At 42.2% G+C, this 16,793-nt stretch overlaps 1 protein-coding gene across 1 annotated transcript in view; it reads left to right on the plus strand.

The window, feature by feature from the left end:
• The window catches only part of Tdrd5 (tudor domain containing 5), a 47,274-nt gene extending 35,934 nt beyond the window's left edge, over nucleotides 1–11,340 (plus strand). The window contains exons 15-18 of the mRNA XM_057770343.1: nucleotides 3,121–3,288; nucleotides 3,660–3,803; nucleotides 7,053–7,221; nucleotides 10,879–11,340. Of these exons, the coding sequence (XP_057626326.1) occupies nucleotides 3,121–3,288; nucleotides 3,660–3,803; nucleotides 7,053–7,221; nucleotides 10,879–11,156 (759 nt within the window). The 3' untranslated portion in view covers nucleotides 11,157–11,340. The remainder of the gene's footprint in view (nucleotides 1–3,120; nucleotides 3,289–3,659; nucleotides 3,804–7,052; nucleotides 7,222–10,878) is intronic.
• Nucleotides 11,341–16,793: the final 5,453 nt, after the last annotated feature.

Consider the following 16,793-nt stretch of genomic DNA (forward strand, 5'->3'; position numbering starts at 1 on the left):
ATATCACACTCTCTTGGTTACCTTGCTTGAGTTTGTAGAACCTCTTTAAATCTAGTGTGGGTCCTGGGCGGTAGCTCAACCGTTAAGAGCACTTGCTCTTGCAGAGGACCCAGGCTCAATTCCCAGCATCTGGTGGCGCACAGCATTCGGGAACTCTGGTGCCAGGGATCTGACAGCCTCCCTGACCTTCACAGGCATGAGTGTGGTGCACATATGTGCATGTAGGCTGCTCTCACATGCTGGGTAAGAGAATTGGGGAGTATGAATCCTCATATTTTATCATTTTTTAAGTATTAATATTCTTTTAAACTTTAGAATCAGTTTATCTGTGTCTTAATCTTGTCTATTGTCATTCTGTGTTCAAGTTTATTTTGTAATTATTTTGCCTTCTCCATTTGGTTTTCTGGTTGTTCTGGTGGAGGTTTAGCTATTGATTTGAGACCTTTGCCCTAAGATAAGTGTGTGCTGTCAGTGTACAGTTTAGCCATGCCACACAAATTTGAATGTTATTTTCAGTTAGTATATTTTTAAATTTCTTTTTGAAATATAATACTTGATCTATGGGATTATTTAGAATTGTTTAGTTTATAGGCATTTTGAGATTTTCTTGTTATTTTCTGTGTAATGTATCATGATCTGAGAGCGTACTTTGTATAATTTCAGGTCTTGACGTTTGTTAAGATTCGTTTTGTCAACACAGGTTGAGTCTCTACTGGGGCTAATTTGAAAAGAATGTATATTTTCCTGTTTGGGGTGGAAAGTTCTGTGGATGCCAGTTAGACCGCTGGCGGTGCTGGTCAGCTCATCTGCAGCACTGTGTCTTATTATCAGTGTATTGATCACTGTGGATGCCAGTTAGACCCCGGGTGGTGTTTTAATGTTCTCATTTATATTTGCTGTGATACCATATTGTGTGCGTAGTGGAATAAATATTGTGTATGGTGGAGTAAATAAAAATTTAGATATTAAAAAATATAGTTTGGGTCTGGGGAGATGCTCAGTAGGTAAGAATGCTGGTTGTTCTTTTAGAGGAGCTGAAATTTCCTTGTTTCCCAGCACCCACATGGTATCTCACAACCAGCCACAACACCAGTTCCAGGGTGTTCAATGCCCTCTTCTGGGCTCTGGACACACATATGTACATGCAGGCAAAAACACTTCTAAGCATAACCTTTTTAAGTAGTTGAGTACTTTGCATCAGGAGATGCTTTGAGGGCGTCTGGAAGGCTTCACTTTGAAAAAAGACCCAACTCCTGAGTTTGGGGTTCCCAGTGTTTAGCCATCCAGGTATTCAATGGCTCTGGCCACTGCTCCACTGTTGAGATTTGGACATCAGATTCTAACATCATTCACATGGTATACAAAATGTAAGAGTCACAGAGTCATGGGGACTTTCACTGATGTCAAAGGAAAGTGGGCAGTGTGGCAGAGTCCCTGTGGGAAGCTCCCCAAAATGCAGTGCATTAATCTGAGTGTGGCCAAGGTCACAGCGGAACCCTTAGGAAGTTAGAGGTGGCAGGAACATGGAATATCAGCAGAGAAAAACTATAGGCACCAATCAATGTGCCAACGAGCTACCACATGGGTTGCAGCTAGTCAGGGAGTGGGATTTGGTTATCAAAGCCTGTTCCCACCACCTTGTACCCTGCACACTAGACATGGAGCTACCGAAGTCACTGTTTTCCCCGCTGGGTTTTGGTATAGTTCTTTCTTGGTATTTTCCTATTCCTTATTTGGAGTAGTACTTCTTTATAAAGTGTATAATTGTTTTGTTTGGTTTTTGATTTTGAGACAGGATCTCACTGCATCCCTCTGGCTTGCCCGAGACTCACTGAAATCCACCTGCTGCTTCTGATCCCCTAACTTAAAAAAGTTAACAGGGTTCACAGCTAAGAGTTTGCCTTGATTTTTTTTTTTTTTCGAGACAGGGTTTCTCCGTACCTTTTGGTTCCTGTCCTGGAACTAGCTCTTGTAGACCAGGCTGGCCTCGAACTCACAGAGATCCGCCTGCCTCTGCCTCCTGAGTGCTGGGATTAAAGGCGTGCACCACCACCGCCCAGCTTGCCTTGATTTTTTTGAGGAGACTTTTGAGCAACACTAGAACGGTTAAGGCTTTGAAGGCCATTGAATGTAGACAAGATGTGTTTTTGCACAGTATAGAAATAAAACTTAGGGAATTTGGATCTGAAATGTCCCCCAAAGGCCATGAGCTAAAGGTTTGGTAGCTCATGTATGGTGGTGTGGTGAGGTAGTAGAAACCTCAGGAGGTGAGCTCTTTGCTTTCCTTCTCTTCTGTTTCCTTCCACCATGAGTGAACAGCCCCCTCTGTCACATGCACTCGCTGCTGTGAGCATCTGCTTTCCTTGGTCCACATCTATAGAGGCAGATGACCTGGTGACCATGGTGACCATGGTGACCATGGACCAAAACTCTGAAACCATGGGTCAGAATAAACTTTTCTTTTGAATTGTTTTTCTTGGCAGTTTTCTCTGGGTGAAGGAAAGCTGACACATATAAAAGCTTTCATTTCTCCATTTTAATCCATGTTGAGTTACACTTTTCAAAAATCCTTTCAGAAGATGCTCTGGTCTCCAGCACACATTTTTATCCCCTTTTCCTCTCACCCTGAAGTTTTAGTCTTTAAAACTCCTGAACCGTTATGTTTAAATATTTGGTTGTGTCTGTTTTTCCCACTATACACTCAAAAGTCTGTGATCATTTAGAATCCCGTAATCAGTTGTGAAGTCTGCTTTCCTACACCCAGAATGTAGGTGGGTCTTCTCTTCTTGCCTCTTTACCATGTACATGTTCTTTTTTTATTATTTATTTGTTTTTTCGAGACAGGGTTTCTCTGTGGCTTTGGAGCCTGTCTTGGAACTAGCTCTGTAGACCAGGCTGGTCTCGAACTCACAGAGATCCGCCTGCCTCTGCCTCCCGAGTGCTGGGATTAAAGGCGTGCGCCACCATCGCCCGGCTTCCATGTGCATGTTCTTAAATGTCTTGTGTATTTAAACTTCTGTCTTAACTGGGAGCCAGGAAAAAATATGCGCTTAAGTGTTAAAATGTGTTTACGTGGGGAGATATAAAAAATAGTATTTCTTTGTCTTCTGATAATTCCAGGATGAGATTCCTACTGGAATGCCATGCCTGGAGTCAGTAACCATAGGTGACGACATTTGGGATGAGAACTGGCTCCCTCTACAGGCTAAGATGGGTCCTGCCTCCCATCTCTTCACTTCAAGTCTTGGGAAGAAACAGTATCAGTCACATGGAGAAATGTCACAAAAGGTTAGATTTGGGGTGGGGGGAACAGCAAATCACTGTTGACAAAGGAAATTTAAATCCAGTACACAGGCTTCTAGAAAGTCTCACATGCAGGGATTCAGAAGGATTTGGCTCAAAAGAACACGTGGGTTGTTTTGAAGTAGGTAACAGTAGGTGCTCAGGAAACCTAGTGAGAATGGTGCTAATGTCCACAGGGTTGTATGTAATTCATGAAACCCATGTTGAAGATTTAGTACTAACATCAAGGGAAGAAGTCACACTGACAGATTTCAACCGCACATTTTTTGTCATTTAAAACATGTCACTTCCTTGCTGTCACCTTGAGGTCTTGTTCCACTGTATCTTGATTTATTGTTGCATTTTCTTCTTTATAGGACTGGCATTTTTCTGCATCTAAAGATAAATGGGGTGACTCGTGGCAGTCCGGAGGTCTTGCAAATGACACGAAAGGAGGAACGCAAACACCAGAAGGCCCCATTGCTCAAGACAAAAGTACTGGCCCAACCAGATTTCAAAAGGTAAATCTGACTAGCATTACTGTGACCAGTGCGTAATTAATCACGTTCATTCTTATGGAACTGTGGCTAATGCATGTCTTTGTGCCTTCCGCATCAGTTAATAAAGATGGTCACCCACAGACATACCCATAGCCCGTCTGGTGAAACAGGTCTTCGGGCGAGGCTTTCCTCTTGGATGTGATAGAGCAGTGGTTCTCAGTCTCCCAACGCTCGCAGCCCTTTAATACAGTTCTCATGGTGTGGTGGCCCCAGCCATGAAATTATTTCATTGCTGTTTTATAAATGTAATTTTGCTCCAGCTATGAATCATAATGTGAATATCTGTTTTCCGATGGTCTTAGGCAACCCCTGTGAACGGGTCTTTTGACCCCCATAGGGGTCTTGACCCACAGATTGAGAACCACTGCTCCAGGCTGTGTCAGTTGACAAAGCTGACCGGGACAGTGTGAGCTCACATTCATTCTTGCTCCACGTTCCCCTTTGGCTTTTACACCTGAGACCTTTGGCAACGCCAGCTGAAAGTCTGGTCAGTTTGCTGTCCACCTGGGTGAGGCTCGGACTCCATTCTGTCTTCTAGCCTGCCAGCTGCGCATCTCTGCGGGTTTACATCGACTCTTGCTCGATGATTTGCAACTTTGTGGGCTTGGCAGATTGAGAGTTGTGAGCAGAATGTTCGATTGTTCTCCCATCCCTTTCTCTGGGATGTGTCTACCAAGGTCTGGATGCCTTGTCAGACTCAGGCTCTTGTTCTTAAGACAGCAACTTCTGTTTGGACTGCAACCCCATTCCTTAGTTAAAAAGGTTGTGGTGCCTACAGAATCCACTTCATTTTCTGACAGTTCCCCTGACTGCTTGTTCCCTAGGACTTTGAAATATTATAAAATCTAATTTGTCCAGTGTTCACAATGCAGTGAGATTGAAGCCACCATGATTAGAGCTGGAAGTCTCACTAACATGTTTGTAGTTTATACCGTCACACCAAGAAATCAGGATTTGTAAACCAGCTATATCTGAATCTCCTGGGACTTTTAGTAACCATACTCTGGGCCATTTCAATTATGACAGTTAATTTCCCCATCTGTAAGGAGTTGTGAACTTCATAGTAATTCAGAGTTCTGTCCTAGAGTCTAATGTCTGGGTTTGGCTCTTAACTCTGTGATCCTTCTCACTAGTAAAGATAACACTGCTCGCAGGGTCTAAGAGCTTACTATGTATGGCTGCTGTTATGAGCATTTTATGCACCTCCCTGGTCATTTAATTTTTCTTAAGAAGTACTGTTATCACCATTTTAAATGAGGAAATAGAGACATAGATTAAGTTGCCTAAGGTTTATACTAAGTAGCTGTCTTAGTCCATGAAATACCATGGCTAAGGTAACTCTTATAAGAAAGCATTTAACTGGGGGCTTGCTTACAGTTTCAGAGGATTGGTACACTATCATCAAAGCAGGGAGCAGAGCAGCACACAGTAGGCACAGGAAAAGTGGCAGAGAGGGTCACATCCTCATTTGCAGGCAGAGACACACACACTAGGTCTGGCATGGGCTTTTGAAACTTGAGAGTTCAATCCCAGTGACACAGCTCATCCAGTAAGCCCACACCTACTAATTCTTCCCTGACAGCTCATCAGCTGGGGACCAAGTGTGTGTGTCTGTCTGTCTGTCTGCGCAAGCCTCTGGGCCTGCCTTATTCGAGCCACCACAGTAGTGAAGATATTCTACAAGGTTGTGTTTGGCATATAGCAAGCACACATTCATTAATTTTATAAAATAGTAACGATTACAGTAGCAATGGCAATGTTATTAATAAACCTAATATGGGCTGTGAACTATATCTGGGAAAGGTCTTAATTTTAATTTGTTTTTAAGAAATTGTAAAAATTTGCATTAAAGATAGGCAGCTCTGAAGTGTTTCTGAAGTAGGAGATAACTCAGACCTGTAACTTAGACTTCCTAGAGAGGCCATTTACAAAACTTGACAAGGAAAATCAGGACTGTAGTCTCTAACATTGGAGGGTATTCACTGAGAATAAATGTCAGTAATGTGTTAGGAGAATGTGCAGTCACTCTTGTGAGAAACTTAAGGCTGCTTGCACGAGAAGGAGCAGTGCTCTGCTTCTGTGAGGTGCATGTGTTGGTTTCCTTCAAAGTACGCGTCAAGGGTGTGGTCCCTGGTATGGCAGTGTTAAGATGTTGGGGCTTAGTATGGTGTAATTAGGTCACTGGGAACACTACTCTCACATTGTAGGTGTAATATATACATGATATACAAATATACACATATTATACATTATATATTACACTACAATTTAGTGTATTGTCCTCTAGTTTGTTAATGGAGGGAGGTCCTACACTCGGTACACTGATAGAAAAGCTACTCTAATAGAAGGAACCACAGCTCATACACAGTTGACCCAGGGTTTCAGAAAACAGTAAATTCAGGGTGAAGTCAAAACATGTTCTTTTCTAAAACTGCCAGTGCAGGTTGAATCAGAGGCATGGAAGTCCACCTGCCTGGAACCCTGCAACTTCCTGCTCTGGGGCATGCACGTTGCAGGTTCTGGAAAAAGGTCCAAACTGTACACAAGAAAGTATCCAGGTGTGCTTCCTTGTTATCAAATAGACAGGCCCACATTCCTTTCATAGGCTTAGCTGCTGAATTTGGTGCACATTATTTTACCTGGTTTCAGCTACAGTTGATCATTATTGGCCTATTCCTTTGAGTCATGATTATTCTTTGAAATTTGTGATATCCTCCTTTTTCCTCCTGATAATCTAGCATAATTTCTAGGCTGGACATCATTTTCATGTCTCCTGGGTGGATAATCTGATAAATATGTAGTAACTCTGTTTGACGTTTGAGAAACCGCAGGCTGTTTTCCATAGTGGCTGCACCTTTCTGCATTTTTACCAGCAATTTGAGTGCTTTAGTTTGCCTGTGTTCACATTAGCCATGTTGATGTCTTCAGCATCACAGAAGATAATGGTCTTGACTTATCATACACTGTATGCACTTCAATACTGGACACAGGGTGGGAAGGAGGGCCTGACTCCACTGTGTGGTGGCACTCAGTACCAATTTGTTCATAGAAAGATCAGTAAAAGTTTCTTAAATTTAGTTTCGATATTCATTAAAAATATAGAAGAGCTTGCTTTTTCCAGAGTTTTACTTTTTAACTGTGATCTAAATAAAACAAAGGGTTTGCTTCTTGTACTGACAGTCACTTTTCATGCATTTGCTTGTTTTGCAGCAAGCAGATTCACAGGGCCCTTTGGACTCTTCCACACTGCCCAAACTGGAAGAGTTCTACATCTCTCTTATCAAGTCACAGCAGTCGGTAGAAGGGAGTCTGCTGTCCTCCACAGTGCCCAGCTCAGCTCCTGCGGGGCTCGACTCTCCAGGAACCCACTCTGGCTCTGGTAGGTTTGCATATCCTGCGCATGGTCAACTGTCAAGTAGAAACTTTGCCGTGCTGCTAAAACCTCTGTCTCTTTGAGAACGTACCTTGAAAGATGACTAGTACCAGCATTTACTCCAAGTTCTCATCTTAGTTTGGAGCTCAGTTCTCTTTCACTTTGCCGCTTTCTTCCTTGCTTACACTTTTTGGAGGGACTTTATATAATTGTAAAGTTTCAAGGACATGGTTCTTTGAGTTTTGGCAAATATGTTCAGTCCTATTTCCTTTAGCCAGTCCCTACCTCAGCAATGCCCGTCACTATGCCATCTCTAGAACTAGACAGTATGTAGTTTGCATAACTGGCTTCTTCCCTTTACTACAGAGTTTTGCTTCTGTTGGCTATTTATTTGGAAGCGATTTTTCTAGGGCCTCTGTTCACTGCATGCATAGCTTTTTAAACTACCAAAATGTGTTCCAAAGTGCACGTATCATTCACATGCCTCCCAGCGAGCTATGGAATTCGCAATTGCACATTCTAGCCCCAGATGCTATTGAATTTTTAAGTTTGCCAAGCTAGTGAAGTGCATAAGGCTGTTGTAACCAATTCGGATCATTCTGCTTCCCATACTAGCCATCTTTTCTGTGCTTATATGTTATATCTTTAAATGGATATATTTACACTAATAAAATCTCAGTATAGTATGCATTTCTCATCCTATCCTGTTATATATTTTGCCTTTCATATTATGTACCCATAATCAATTCTTTCTTCTTTTTATATAGTTTTTTTAAAAAAATAAGAAAGCACTTTATTTACTGACATATTCATCTTTTCTGGTGCCCTGTATTTCAAGGGTTAAATGAGGGTTCTACAGTGGCTGAGTAGTAGTTTCTATGCCATTCACAAGGCTCTTGTCCCTGGTACCCCGAATATACACATTTCGTTGCTGCGGATAGTACAAAAACAGTTGTAGACAAGAGTTAAATGGCCTGTAACCAGAGCTGGCAGCGTTCAAATGCTGAGGGTAGTTTCCCGGGAGTCCTTACAGACTCGGTCGCACATGGCGAGGTCACTCGTTCTGTAGCTCGTTGATGGTTCGTTATTCTCACTTTTGCTCTCTGTGGGTAGCATCTGTCCTGTGCCCCAACTGTCCCAATGTGAATTTGATCTCAGATACTGTTTTTCATCTCATTTTTGTTTGGAGTCTTTATTTTCCAGTTATTTCCCATCATGCTTACATTTTTCTTTCTTAACTATATTGAGTGTCCCAGAATCTGTTTTAATACATTTATCTTGTGATTCTTTCTGAAGCTTATCACCTGTGTCCTGTTAGTATCTGTTTTCTCCTGATTCCAAGTCAGAATTTGCTTCTTTGGGTCTTGTCTGGATTCCTTCCTTTTGTCTGTGTTAGGAACTGGGGTGGTGGTGGCTTCTCAACCTTGGTCCCACAGCAGAAGCCGCTGTTCCATGTTTGTCTAGTTTCCTGCTTCCCACTCAACATTGCAGCTCTCTGGAATCACGTGTCCTTCCTTTCATATGTTTGTCTTTTTCTCTCTAGTGGGCATTGACAAAACACACAAGTACCAGGGATGATGTATTGTTTATGTGCTCAGCACATAGTGATGGAGGGCTGGATTGTGCTTGCCTTTCTCTGAGGCTACTGAATTGTGTTTGGAGAGAGCAGTGCTAGTCTTTCAAGTGCTTGCAGAAAGCATAACAGCAGCTTGCGCAGGATGTCAAACTGACTTCATTGCTGAACAGACTCCTGAATTTTTTAAGCAAGGTTTTAAAGACAGTCTTCCTTGCTCTGTGGCCCATGCTGAACTGATTGCCACGTAATTCAGACCGGTCTGGAATTTACTAACCTCCTTATTCTCCCTAGTGCGGAGATTACAGGTATGTGCCCAGCATGCCCCCATAAAAGCAGAAGTTTGTGGACTAAAGCCAGGTTGGTTCTCTGCCCCAAACAGTTCTTCTCTCACAGTCAGATGCCACTGTGGGTAGCACTGGTTTAGCTTCTTAAGGTTGTGAGGGGGTAAAAAATGTACAGTAGCCAAAGGCTATGAACACGCAACAATCAAAATTCAATTCAAACATTAAGATTTATTTACTGTATGTGGGTGAACTGTCTGCATGTATATAAGCACACCCTAAAAGGAGATTGGATCTCATGGGACCATGGTTGTATGAGCTGCCATGTGGGAGTTAATAACTGACCTTAGGTCCTCTGGAAGAGCAGCCAGTCCTCCAGCCTCTCAATCCACCTGAATGAATCCAGGTGCGTGCGGTACACTCCCACATGCTGCTGCACACCGCTTCACTGCAGCCCTCATTCCTGTGCATGACACTGCACGCCAACGCACCGTGCGATAGGACCTGGCCAACAAACTTTACTGAAACACCTTGACGCAGAATTGAGATAAGGTTGTTAGGAATTGCAGTGTTTTTATTGTGTCGAGTTTTCTGCTCTTACAGAAACATAATGGTTTACCAAAAAAAGTGAGGGCTAGGAGTTGGTTGTAGCTCAGTTAATAGTGCGCTTGCCTAGCGTGCACAAAGCCCTGGGTTCAAGCTCAGGCACTCCAGAAAACTGCACCAACCCATAATCTCAGCACACGGGAGACAAGGGCAGGAGGATCAGTTCTCCAGAGTGAGTTCTGGAGGCTAGAAGGTATGATGTGATAACCTGTATCCAAACAAAAAAGCAAATACAACATAATGGTTTAATTATAGAAAATAAAGGATTTTACTCTGTTCCCATTGTTACTCCTAAGTATAAAATTAGTGTGTTCTTTGGATTGGATTGCATTAGAATGTTTAACAAGTTTTATTTTTAAAAAGTCAAATGAATTTTGCCTTTAGGATTAGGGTAAGGGTAGGGATTTCCAACAATTTCTGAAATGGTCTAAAACATTCCTGTCATTTTGTAATACATTGAAGATGTATGTCCTTGAGTATCAAATACTCAACCCTTTGTGTAAAAGGTAAGTACATCCATCATATTGACATTCATATTTAATTTTGTCTTTAATAATCAGTAAAATTATGTGTATACCAAAGATATTTTACAAATCAACTTATTATCAGTAAACATTTGATTTATATGCCTATTTTATGTAGTAGGGCCCTGTAAAACTCTCAGGCAAAAGGAGGTCTCCAGTGGAAAAGAGCTAGCACGGTCTAGCGGGTCCATTTAAGATGTGTAGCATCTCCATCCTAGGTTATCGGACACCCTGGGTGGAGCGGTAAAGGTTATTCTAATGACAAAAGGTGCTTGTTACTAAGTTGCCATTTGCAGCTTTGCTCCGACTCTGGCATAGACTTGGAATCTCTGTTTGGCCCAGAGAATGCCTGTAGAGTATCGTTCTGTTTTGTGCAGGGAAAAAAAATAAGGGAGCTCTGGGCTTCTCCCAGGGATTTGAGCTTCATCCAGTTCATTTTCTGACATTCCTGAAAGGAAGTCTTCCTTTCCTTACTCATGTCCCTTCCTCTCTTGCCCTCAGCCTGGTGTTTATTTTATCTAATGCAGGCTTTCCTTCCTGTCCTCGGTTGTTTCTGACTGGTGACTGCTGTCAGTCGGGAAAGGCTGCAACACCGTTGGTGAAGAACTGCGCTGGGAGATGCAGGCAGTGAGTTGGAGAACTTCTTGAAAGGATTCTTTTGTTTTTTCTCTTTTAGTGGAAAGCTCTCCAGGGAGCCTAAAGAATGAAGATACTTCTAGTAGCCATGCTGACACGGCGGCCAAGGACAAGAGTCAAGGAGCCATGGACCAGCTCCCTTTCATTTTGTCCCCCCGGCACCAGATTTCTCAGAAGCTCTACCTCCCTCGAACTACAGCCACGGCTGTCTTGGGAGCTGCTGCGCGGTTAGCCACGTCCCGGAGCCTCCTGCACTGGTACCCCAGTGTGAAAGGATGGAAGCCGGAGGGACAAGAGGCGGAGAAAGATGAAGTGTAGTAGAATTTGGGTAGGGATTGCTGGGTCTTTCTGTGTGACCATAGGCTTTTTTTTTTTTTTTTGCTAATTGGTCATATTGATACTTTGTGTTAATTTTATTTTTGTTCATGGTTTTACTTCATTTCTAATGGTTTGGTTCACCTTTGTTTTAATGAAGTAATTTACAGGAGTTTGTGTAGATGTTTCTGAGTTTTTCTTGTATATATCATGACTGATAAATGAAAATTGAAAAACTAATCTTTTGTGGCCTATATTTAACTAGACAACAGTATCTTCACATCCCTATCACACAATAGCCAGCTGTCCAGGCAGGGATTCTCCTGCCGTAAACCTGCAGCAACATCCTGACTCTAAATCCAGACCAGTGTGGCTGAAGCTACTTTCTCCTGCTTGTTACACTTGCATGAACTCTCAGTTGCTGGACAAGCTTGAAGTCCCTAGAGCCTTCTCATATCACAAGTAGCAGGGGTAGCTGGGTGGGGCTTGCCCAAGAGATCAGTACTCCCTTTATTCCGTGTAGCATCAGGCTTTTCTTGAAACACTTTATCTCCTGTACACTGGATTTCTGCATCGCATTTCCTGGTGCTTTTTCTGCTTGAAGTGTACATTTATTTCTTTGGCCCTCTTGCTCCTTTTCACCATATATCTTCATAAGGGAGATCACTAATAGAATCACAGCACACAGTCGACACTAGGCTGCCTTCAAATCTCTGCCAACAACAATAATCAAAACTCTTCAATTCAGCCTCAGGCAGTTAGTCCTCTACGCAGATGGGGAACAGGAACAGAGTCTAGCAGCTGGAAGCAATAGGACTGCTGTCTGGTTTCCCTAAATAAGTAACCCTTTATTATTATTCATAATTCTGAATTTTTGTGACTTCCACCATCATCTGGCACCCAACTATTTGGTTTTAGAACCCCCTGCTCTGACTGCATGCCACCGGGCTCAAAGCGCTCCTTGGCATATGTCCTGCCTTGGCCATGGCCTGTGCACAGAGCCAGGAAATCCTCTCCCAAAGGAGCCATGCCTCTGCCCGTCTCTGTCCAACAGCCCACCCAAGAAAATGCCGCTACCAAACCATGCTCAACTCTGTTCTTTTGTGTCTAGGATTCCTTTTTTAAATTTCTCAGGTTTTTACATGGATTTAGCCCCACATCGGGCACCAGTTGTAAAGAGGGGCTGCTTGTTTGTTCCGACCACCCTGCTTAGACCTGAAGTAATCACACAGAAACTGTATTAAATCGCTGCTTGGCCCATTAGCTCTAGCTTCTTATTGACTAACTCTTACATATTAATTTAACCCATCTCCATTAATTTGCTTACCACCATGAGGTCGTGGCCTACTGAAGCAAAGTCTCAGCACATCTATCTCTGGCAGCGGATCTATGGCTTCTCCTTGACGCTTTCCTTCTCCCAGTATTCAGTACAGTCTTCCCTGCCTACCTAAGTTCTGCCTTATCAACAGGCCAAGGCAGTTTCTTTATTCATTAACCAATAAAAGCAACACATAGACGCACACTTTGAAAGAATCCCATGGAGAAATTAGTCATTATATGACTTAGAGTGAAGAACGGAGCTTTAACAGGCTTGTGCCTCTGGACTACTCGGCGTTGACTAGAACAGCCACATGTCTCTCTCCTACCTTGTCCCCAGACATGGGCTTTAGGTAGCTAAATAGAGAAGCAAACTTGGTAGATCATTTGAAAAAGAACAAATAGGTTTCTGTGTATGGCCAGGAACAACTAAGAAAATATAAAGAAGCTTGATGTGGCCGCCATCCATAGCAAGACCCTGTCTCTGAACAAGTAGAGCGGAGAAAGGCGAGAGTAAGGGGTGCTCTACGATTTACATTAAACTTCATCTGATCGTCAACAAATGGGCAGGCATGTATATGGTGAACATTTGTGATCTTAAAGAGCAGTTGACTAGGAAGTAGACACTGAGATGTATGAAAAGGAACCCAGTAAGAACATGAGGTTTTAGTGCTTCCCTTCTGCCATGTAAAGATGCACCCCGGGGTTCTAAGATGGGCTATGTCAGCCCTAGCTTTAGTCACCTCTCTCTAAGCATCACACATCTGAGATGTCCATTGCCCTCCCTAAGGCATGGCAGTGGTAGAGATTTCTGCTTGTATTTCACTTCGTCTAGCCTAGAGATGTAGAATTAGAACATGTTGGTACAGGAAGAACCTTGGGTGAGGAAATCTAGAGCTTGTCTTTTCTAAAATCATAGCTTAAATACCTGTATCATGTAGCTTCCAGTTCAGTGCCTTTCTGTGGCAAAAAAAACTTGCAGGTCCCTTTTGTGTACTCTAAGTGATCTGTGCCGGAAGATACAGATAATACAGATACAGTAGATGAGTCCAATGGAGTGTGCTTTTGATAGCTGAAGAAAATATTTGAAATTGATAGGCAACAGGAACCAGTTTACAAAGGCCTCACATTCTTGAGCATGGATAATCTAACAATGAGCCAATCTAACAATAGCCAAGCTATCTGAAAAATAGATCAATGAATGAGAAACCAACCTCTCACAGAGAAATCGTTCTAGAACTGTCTGTTAGCATTTATATACATTTGTATTTTCTCACATTTTGTATTGTTTTAGAATTAACCTCAAATCTAGTGCCATGTGTGGTATTGGCTGTCTTACTCATAGTAGGCACCATCCCTAACACACTGAACATAGTTCATTTCCTGTGTCTCCATCAGGCCCTTACATTTCTCAGATATGTATAGCTGTCTCAGAAAATCTGTCCGGGTACTTGGACTTCAGGACCGTCTCTCGCAGGTGGCATTTGTCTCGTTGACGCACCAATTTACCTATCTGAAATTCTCAAAACACTGCCATTTTTACCAAGTACACAGAAAGCATTAACTGTTCCATTAAGGACTTCTGTAGTATGTGCATATTCAACAAATGATGCTGGCATAACTGGATATCAACATGTAGAAAAATGAAAATAGACCCGTATCTATCACCATGCATAAAACTCAAGTCCAAATGTATCGAAGACCTCAACATAAAGCCAGCCACACTGAACCTCATAGAAGAGAAAGTGGAAATACACTTGAATACATTGGCACAGGAGACCACTTTCTAAATATAACCCCAGTAGCATAGACACTGAGAGAAGCAATTAATAAATGGGACCACCTGAAACTGTGAAGCTTCTATAAAGCAAAGGACATGGTCAACAAAACAAAATTACAGCCCACAGAATGGGAAAATATCTTCACCAACCCCACATCAGACAGAGGGCTGATCTCCAAAATATACAAAGAACTCAAGAAATTGACCATCAAAAGAACAAATAAAAAATGAGGTATAAACAAACAGAACTCTCAACAGAGGAATCTAAATGGCTGAAAGACACTCAAGAAAATGTTCAACATCCTTAATCATCAGAGAAATGCAAGTCAAAAACAACTCTGAGATTTCATCTTACACCTGTAAGAATGTCCAAAATCAAAAACACTGATGACAAGTTATGCTGGAGAGGTTGTGGGGAAAAGGGAACACTTCTGCATTGCTGGTGTGAATGCAAGCTGGTACAGCCCCTTTGGATATCAGTGTGACGATTTCTCAGAAAATTAGGAAACAACCCTCCTCAAGACCAGTAATATCACTTTTGGGTATATACCCAAAGGATGTTCAATCATACCACAAGGACATGTGCTCAACTATGTTCATAGCAGCATTGTTTGTCATAGCCAGGACCTGGAAACAACCTAAATGCCCCTCGACTGAAGAATGAAGATGTGGTACATTTTTACACAATGGAGTACTACACAGCAGAAAAAATGGACATCTTGAAATTTGCAGGCAAATGGATGGAGCTAGAAAACATCATATTGAGTAAGGTAACCCAGACCCAGAAGACAACATATTTGGGTTTTAAACTCATAAGTGGGTTTTAAACATAAAGCAAAGAAAAACCAGTCTACAATCTACAATCCTAGAGAACATAGACAACAAAGAGGAACCTAAGAAGTAAATTGAGAGCATGAGGATCATGGGAGAGGGTAGAAGGTGAGCAGAGAGGAAGGGAGGGAGCAGAGAAAAATACATACTCAATAAAAACAATTTTTAAAACGTAAGTAATTTTTTTTGTGTGTTCCTCTTCCCATGTGAAATCAGATTCTTGGACTCACACCAGATTCTTCCTAGAAACTTTCTAAGCCCAGCATGGTAGCACAGGCCTATAACCTGTCTTTGGGAGGCCGAAGCAGGAAGTTCACAGAGTTCAAGGCCAGCCTGGGCTATTTACGGAGACTTTGTCTTACAATAGCAACCAAGTTTTTCTGTTGGGCATAAATCTTGCTTTTGGTTAAAATAAATGCCTTTAATTTATGGAAAATGGATATAAGTTGTCAGGGATCAGCTCGACAAAAACACCTCTTGCCACAGTAGGAGCTTGTGGATCAGAAATATAAGTAAGGAGTATGAAGATGGGTTTAAAAGTAATAAAACAGGCAGACAGTGGTGGCCTACGCCTTTAATCCCAGCACTGGGGCCGGTGGATCTCTGTGAGTTCAAGGCCATCCTGGTCTACAAGAGCTAGTTCCCGGACAGGCTCCAAAGCTACAGAGAAACCCTGTCTAGAAAAAAAAACCCAAAATAACAATTAAAACATAGACTAGTACTGGGAGGAGTTCCAGTGAATACTGAAATCCCTGTGTTTAGTTTTCCATACACTTTTATACCTCAACACAAAAGGGGGAGGAAGGTAACAAAAGACTTCTTTAATATGATACAAAGGACAACTTGAACGTTCATTGCTTCGGCACTTTGAGACTTCAAGTCATTAGCATTCTGTTTAGGCAGTGAAGCCACCCTAGACCAAGTATCCTGAAAGTAGCCACTCCCCAGGTGACCTCCTATTACAAAAGAAGGAGCAGAAGTGTGCTTCATATCCTGATCATCTGTCAGGGCGGAGTGGATCTACCTGTATGGACTGTCTTAATGTCAAAAGAACCAATTCAGGACATGTAGCTCTGATTGTTATCAAAACTGAGCATCCTCTAACTCTCTGCCCTTTGGTCAAGGTGGACATAGGCTCACATTTTTGGGCCTCCACAATAAGTAAAATTGTTTATTTGAATAGCAATGATCTCTACTTTCAATGTTGATTACATAACAAAGTTGAAGGAATTAGAAAAGGAAGATTATCTTAAACTTTTGAGCATGTAATAGCATTTTCTTTAAATATTTATGGAGTTCAGGTTTTTGTCTAGATGCTTCTTATGTTTTTGTGTTGATTCTGTAGGAATGAAATATTGAATCTGTGACCCAGATAACTTAGTTGAGAAAAGTACAGAATTTGAGTTAGAAAAGTAGAATTGACTAAATGTTTGCCCGCATTTTTGACGTGTCCTTTGCAAGCCTTTGCTGCATCTTCTTCCATGAAGCTGGAAATCATTTGCTGTTGGCACACCCTTTTGTTTATGGCAATGTGTTGCCATCCAGGGTTGAAAATTCCCTCTTGATGCCATCCCAACAAACAAGCAAGCTAATCTCTGAGCCGCCATTCAGTGTTCCTCCTTTGCCCCAGAGCCTGCAATCCAGTTCTGCCAAGAGCAGATTGTTTCCAGGTGGTTCTCAAATTCTAGAACTTTTCCTTCACCCGCCATCCC

The sequence above is a fragment of the Chionomys nivalis genome, chromosome 5 (assembly GCF_950005125.1).
Source record: "Chionomys nivalis chromosome 5, mChiNiv1.1, whole genome shotgun sequence".
In the NCBI taxonomy this organism is placed as follows: domain Eukaryota; kingdom Metazoa; phylum Chordata; class Mammalia; order Rodentia; family Cricetidae; genus Chionomys; species Chionomys nivalis.